Below are 6238 nucleotides of genomic sequence, written 5' to 3'. Positions count from 1 at the left end.
ACTAGCCATTTTTTGGAAAATGTTAATTTAGGGCTCTGGCTTTGTATACCTTTTGAATGCTGTGTATTCTGCCGCTTTGTCTAACTGTTTGTCTGGCTCTGTGTCTCAGCGTCTTTCGACACCTTAAGAGACGCTGTTAAAGATCCACTGATTGTGGCCAAATTGCAGTTCTATGCTTCAGTGGCACGGACCTTTGCGCCTATGTTGACGAAGTATCAGACCGATGAACCAGTCCTTCCCTTTTTCAGCAAGGACTTGGCCGAATTGATGATGGTAGTAATTTCATCAGCTATACTCTAATATGCCTAAGTGATTAGTTTCAACTGATATATTTTGTTTGTATATGGGGTTTATAATGGGTTATAAATGGTATACAGATGTTGCATTACAATTGTACATTTGGTGATAGTGATAATGTGCCACACTAGACGTTTTTGTGTCTTCATTCTTGACAGAGTCTTCTGAGGAGGTTTATTAAAGGAGAATTCCTTCACAACCTCACTCCACTGCAGCTCACCAGGCTGGAGGTGACGGATAAGGACATACAGCTCAGCCCGCAAAAAATCAACATTGGCCTAGGTGCCGAGTCCGCCCTCAAGGTTGTGTGACATTTAAAAAGAATACATGTGTGTAGGCTGCATTATTGAAGGCATGTCATGAATTCATTGATATTTTTCATGACTATTTTCTTCTATAGAGTGTGAAAGATGCAGAGCTGAGGATCCTAGAATTCAAGAGGGAGTGCATTCAGGCTCTTTGCAACATAGTCCAGAAAGTGCAGGACAAGAGCCCACTGAAATACCGGACGGTCAGGCAGATGGTGTGCTTGGATCCTTTAAGGATGTTTAGGCACCCAGATCAGAGCAGGGAGGAAATGAAAGGGCTCGTTCAGAGATTTCTTGAAGACAAGCAGCTGCCTGACCCTTCTGCTGGTAGGAATAAGTGGTGATTAAGTGAATAAGTGGTGAATAAATGAGTGAATAAGTGGTGAATAAATGAGTGAATAAGTGGTGAACAAGTGAGGGACATAATAGGTTAAAGATAAGATCTGATGCAGACAACATACAGATAAGATCTGATACAGATAGAGTTGATTAACTGTAAAATGATTTATCATTGTTTTTTTCTCTCTCTCTTTTTCTTCATCTGTTTTGTCATAGGAGATATCATACTTCAACAGTTTGACTGTGTATTGTCCACGGAGAGCCGTAGTGAGGACTTCCTGGCGTTTACACCCATGAAGCAGAGGCTGGATGTCTTTCTCAGCCGTGCGATGGAACCATATGCAGAACTGTGGGGATTTTGCAGAAAGCTTCTTGTCCTCTCTCATGGCCAAGCCACCGTTGAGCGGGGATTCTCTGTGAACAAAGAGGTGGAGTCGGACAACCTGCACCAGGACACAGTGGTGACAAGGAGGCTGGTGTGTGATTACATTTCTGAGCACGGAGGTGTTACACAGGTGAGATGACCCCTGCACACACTCAGACATTTACTGAAAACTGTTAAATGAAAATACACAGCCTGGCCAGAAAAAAATCACTCACTAAAGTTGTTGTGCCACCTTTATATTTGATTTCGGATGTGCACATTTGGTGTTGTGTTGCTTCAAGAAAACATTTTCAATGTTTGGGTTATTTCCATCCAGTTTTCACCAATATCTTGTATTCTTGATGGTAGAATTTGTATACGGTGCAAAGCCGGCATACACAATATTAGTGTGACATTTCTTTGTCTTGGGGACGAGTTGGCTAGGTCACTTAGGGCATTTTCACACCTAGTCCCCTTAAAGTGAACTGAACACAGACTTCTTTAAGTGGACTAAAAAGTGAACCGACAGCTAAAGCACTCAAGGGGCCTGGCTAGACTTTGGAGCGTTCACGTATGAGCAAAAATGCTGAGTCACAGAACTGAGTTCTCTTAAATGGCTCAAAGGGACCAGGAGTGAAAATGCCCTTAGTTAATAAAGCTCTTGAATTTGCAAGTGATTTTGTTACTGATTCTCTTTTCCCTAACCCTATGCCCAGGTTCCACTCAGTAAGCAGCTCCTGGACCATGTGGCAAAAGCACGAACCAGATACCGTTTCCACCTGGAGGAGCAGCGAAAGGAGAGGGAGGCGAAAGATGCAGAAAGGAAGCAGAAAGAGGCAGAGGACAATTTGCAGGAATTAAAATTGAAGAGGAGACAGGTACAGGAGGTGTGTGATGGTTTAGCAAGGGATGCTGACAGGCTGGCTGAGGAGGCAGAGGCGAAGTCAGGGAGCAAGATGGCCACTTTGATTGCCAGGTCCAACATAATGCGAAGAGGATACAAAGAGAAGTTGGCAGAACTGGCTATGCTTGATAAGTCGATCACTGCCAAGAGTGCAGAACTTAGAAATTGACTGCATTCAGGCTCATAAGATTTGAGATTGTTCATTAAAAATATCAGTATGTTACTGTGAATGAACAAGTTTAAGTGCAATTATGGTTCTCACCTAAAATGTTTTTTTTTAACTTGAAGTACGTGTTGCCCAAAAATGGTTGTCATTTAGCAAGTGGTTTTTTTTTTTTTATGATGCTTTAGGCAGGAATGGATGTAAAGGCATAGCTCTTGTGGTAAGTCACTGTTGTTAATAACTGTTGTTAATAATTTTAATAAATCTGTTAATGGTAAACTTAAATGTGTTTTTCATTCACAGAATTTGGAAGTGAAGCCTATGCAATGTATTATCAGTGACTCAGAATATCCAGAATCTTTTAACGTCAAAGACAACTTAGAGACAGAAATTAATTCAGCAAGGTGTCACACAAAGTTATCACACAAAAGGACATCCTCCATTGACCCCGAAAATAAATAACAGTCTCTTAATTAAGCATCGTCTGCTGAACATTACATGATTTTGTATTGTGGTGGTGTTCGGTGAGTACTCTGTACATCATCCTTTGCGCATTTTCACATTTTTCTAAGAAACGAGTACACACAACTTGAGATGTTTGTTTCCGGTGAATTATGGTGAACTGCGATAAAGGTCTTAAATTTGTGGATTATTGGTCTTAAAAAGCCTTGAATTTGACTTGAAGAAACTTGTAGGAACCCTGGAGAGAGACTCTTAGATAGGACTTTGTCATAGTTTAAAGTAGTGATGAGGTAAAGTTTGTTATGTGAACTCACTGTATTTTGCAGAAGATTTGGGATTGGCACTAAATTCCAGTGGATTATAGTTTCCATTTGCTTTAAAACCATAAGGATGTGCAGCACAGGGATTACCTGAGGGGGAAAAAACATCAGAAACATGAAGGGTGATAAATATCTTCAATATCTGTACAAGGTTTACTTAACATTTATGGAAGGAGTTGCAGTGTCCACGCTTTACATAACAGTCAGAGGTAAAGCTGTAATGTTAGGTTTTACGACATCTTCAGGACAGAGTTAAATTTAAAGTTTGGTAAATTAGCTAGTTAAGATGTGTATATTAGCTTGTTAAATGAGCTAGCTTGTTAAGTTTTGTTTTCATTGTAAATGTGCTAATGTTCAGTCAAGATGTATAATATTTCTTATATGAATATGAGCATTACGAGCCACACCATATTTTCTGTATGGAATGGAGTGGTGTCCCATGGACGAGCCACTAAAAAGGAGGCCACCAATACCTAAGACAGAACGGAAAAAGTTCTCTTGAACAAAGTGTGAATCAAATTAATTTTGTTTTACATAAAACATTCTACACAGTTTACCATATCTGACTTGAGGCTTTTCCTCATATCCTAATCCCACTGGCTGAGTGCCATATGGCCCACCTATCAGAGCAAAATACAGAAAGTGATCAATAAATAAAGCTATGAACATGTGAGCTGTGAACTTTTGGGTCATTCCGTGCCAACTCACCTAAGGGTCCCCACATCACCGTCTCAGATTTTGCTCAAAAAATTCTATAATCAAGAATCATATGTTTGTACCACACATGCAAAATATTAGCTCCCAATTCATTGTAGTTTTGGAACTACTGGCCTTTGAAATTTTGATGTCAAAATACCACATGACGAAATGGCTCTTTCCCCAACTTCAGAGACCCATAACTTTTTATTGCAGCTATCTAGACAGTTGTGTTTGCAGATTCTTACTGAATGATACCCACTCTTTTCAAATCTGTTGTCAGAAAGCCTCTGAAGGACATACGTTTTGCATAATGGGAAGCCAAAAATGACGTTTTGGCCAAAATCACATAAAATTCATTAAAACTCTAGGGGGCATAGTAGAAATATGAAGCTAGTTAGATTTTTTTCCTCACTACATAGTATTTGTAGGGTTGTTATCTGTTCACAGGAACATATTTTGCCATGAAATTTCAATTCCTGAATTTACAAAAAAAATTTTAACATCTTACGTCCTTTCCGAGGGGGCTAAAATAGGGCATTTTCGCCATCTTATTTGGTCATGTGGCTAGGGGTTTAGGATCTTCAAATTTTTTGTGAAGATGCTCTCATATAAGATGTAACTACTCCCTGATTTTTTTTAACAAACGCCCCTTACTTCATATTTTAATAATTTTTTTTGTACATGGACAGTTTCATCATTTTTCACTTTTTTCCACATTCAGAACTCTGTAACTCTAAATTGGAAGATTCCTACTAGCAGCTATTTCAGATTTACATACACTGACACACAAATTTTCATATTTTAGTAGTTGTATGCCCAAGAAATTCATATTTTTCTTTCTATTGGGACCTAAAAACAGCTATTTGGCCAAAAATGACAAAAACGCTGGGCAGCTTTTAATAAACAAGGGAATAATAAAGGGGTGTTTTGCACACAAATTAAGGCTTATAAGAACCTAATCTAGGCATACACATTTCCTGAACAACTTTTTCTGTATTGTATATTATTTTTTGCAATTAGAAAATTTTAGGTATAATTGCAATTTTTGTTGAATATCCTTGGAAAATATAGAAAAATAACAACAAAATTCTGGAGTAGTATTTTTTATATACTTCAAGGTTGTGTAAGCACAAAACATTTAGCAATGAGGTTTTATTTACATATTAACACATTCAATGATCCATGATCATGATGTTGAAAAACATCACAAGATTTGTACATAATTTAAAGTCAAATATGGGCATCCGTGATAATGGGTAATTCATTCACAGGCAGTACAGTTTCATGTGATGTGCTAAGACACTCATAAACTGTCATCTAGTAGTACATAAGTTAAAACTTAAGTCTTTCACAAGTTTGAAGTCATCCTCTGTTAGTTGGTAATGGCGTCCCCCACTTTTTATGTTTGGGGCCTCTACCACACAAAGGACATGAAGCAAAGGCACCCAACATTCATCTTTCCTGCTTTGTGGTGGCCATGAGAATGTGTTGCCTCGTCCTTGTCTCATGAAATTGACATACACATCATTTTCTTCTTCATTTCTGGTGACAATATTTCCAATGTACCATTTTCTGTCATAAACACAGGCAATATATTTGCCTGGCTGGTACATATTTGGTGCAGATTGGGACATTTGGCTTGGGGCCTGTAACTGGGACTGTAAAACTGGTGTGGTTTCAGGTCCTATGTCCACTACCGATGATGGTACCACATCAGAAGAAACCCTTCTCATCTCCAGCTGAGTGGGTGCAATTGGGCAGAAGCTGTGATGAGATCTTGTTCCAGGATAGAAAAAGTCACCACATCTTTAATTTATGAGGAAAATAGCCCATTCCCTCCAGAACTTGAAAAATATCAAGTCAACATTTTTGTCATTTTTGGCCAAATAGCTGTTTTTAGGTCCCAATAGAAAGAAAAATATGAATTTCTTGGGCAGACTAATACTAAAATATGAAAATTTGTATGTCAGTGTATGTAAATCTGAAATAGCTGCTAGTAGGAATTTTCCAATGTAGAGTTACAGAGTTCTGAATGTGGAAAAAAGTGAAAAATGATGAAACTGTCCATGTACAAAAAAAATTATTAAAATATGAAGCAAGGGGCGTTTGTTAAAAAAAATCAGGGAGTAGTTACATCTTATATGAGAGCATCTTCACAAAAAACTAGAAGATCCTAAACCCCTAGCCACATTAACAAATAAGATGGCAAAAATGCCCTATTTTAGCCCCCTCGGAAAGGACGTAAGATGTTAAAAAAATTTTTAAAAATTCAGGAATATAATTTTCATCGCAAAATATGTTTCTGTGAACAGATAACAACCCTACAATTACTATGTAATGAGGAAAAAAATCTAACTAGTTTCATATTTCTACTAGGCCCCT

The 6238-nt window shown here is 38.1% G+C and overlaps 1 protein-coding gene across 1 annotated transcript; it reads left to right on the top strand.

Moving 5' to 3' along the window:
* The first annotated feature begins 233 nt into the window (after positions 1 to 233).
* On the top strand, positions 234 to 3037 carry LOC132897498 (uncharacterized). Its single transcript, XM_060938768.1, has 5 exons — positions 234 to 273; positions 456 to 599; positions 698 to 932; positions 1161 to 1459; positions 2025 to 3037. Exons 1-5 carry the CDS (start codon positions 268 to 270, stop codon positions 2379 to 2381), a joined length of 1041 nt encoding a protein of 346 aa, XP_060794751.1. The 5' UTR covers positions 234 to 267; the 3' UTR covers positions 2382 to 3037.
* The last annotated feature ends 3201 nt before the right edge of the window (positions 3038 to 6238 follow it).

Source organism: Neoarius graeffei, chromosome 14 (assembly GCF_027579695.1).
Source record: "Neoarius graeffei isolate fNeoGra1 chromosome 14, fNeoGra1.pri, whole genome shotgun sequence".
NCBI lineage: Eukaryota > Metazoa > Chordata > Actinopteri > Siluriformes > Ariidae > Neoarius > Neoarius graeffei.
This window is presented reverse-complemented; position numbering and strand designations above follow the sequence as displayed.

Bases quoted from the DNA above. Each gene is read 5' to 3' on its own strand.
- LOC132897498 (XM_060938768.1), top strand. The intron at 600-697 runs GTTGTGTGACAT...TTTCTTCTATAG, and splicing joins GTGCCGAGTCCGCCCTCAAG to AGTGTGAAAGATGCAGAGCT. The intron at 933-1,160 runs GTAGGAATAAGT...GTTTTGTCATAG, and splicing joins GCTGCCTGACCCTTCTGCTG to GAGATATCATACTTCAACAG.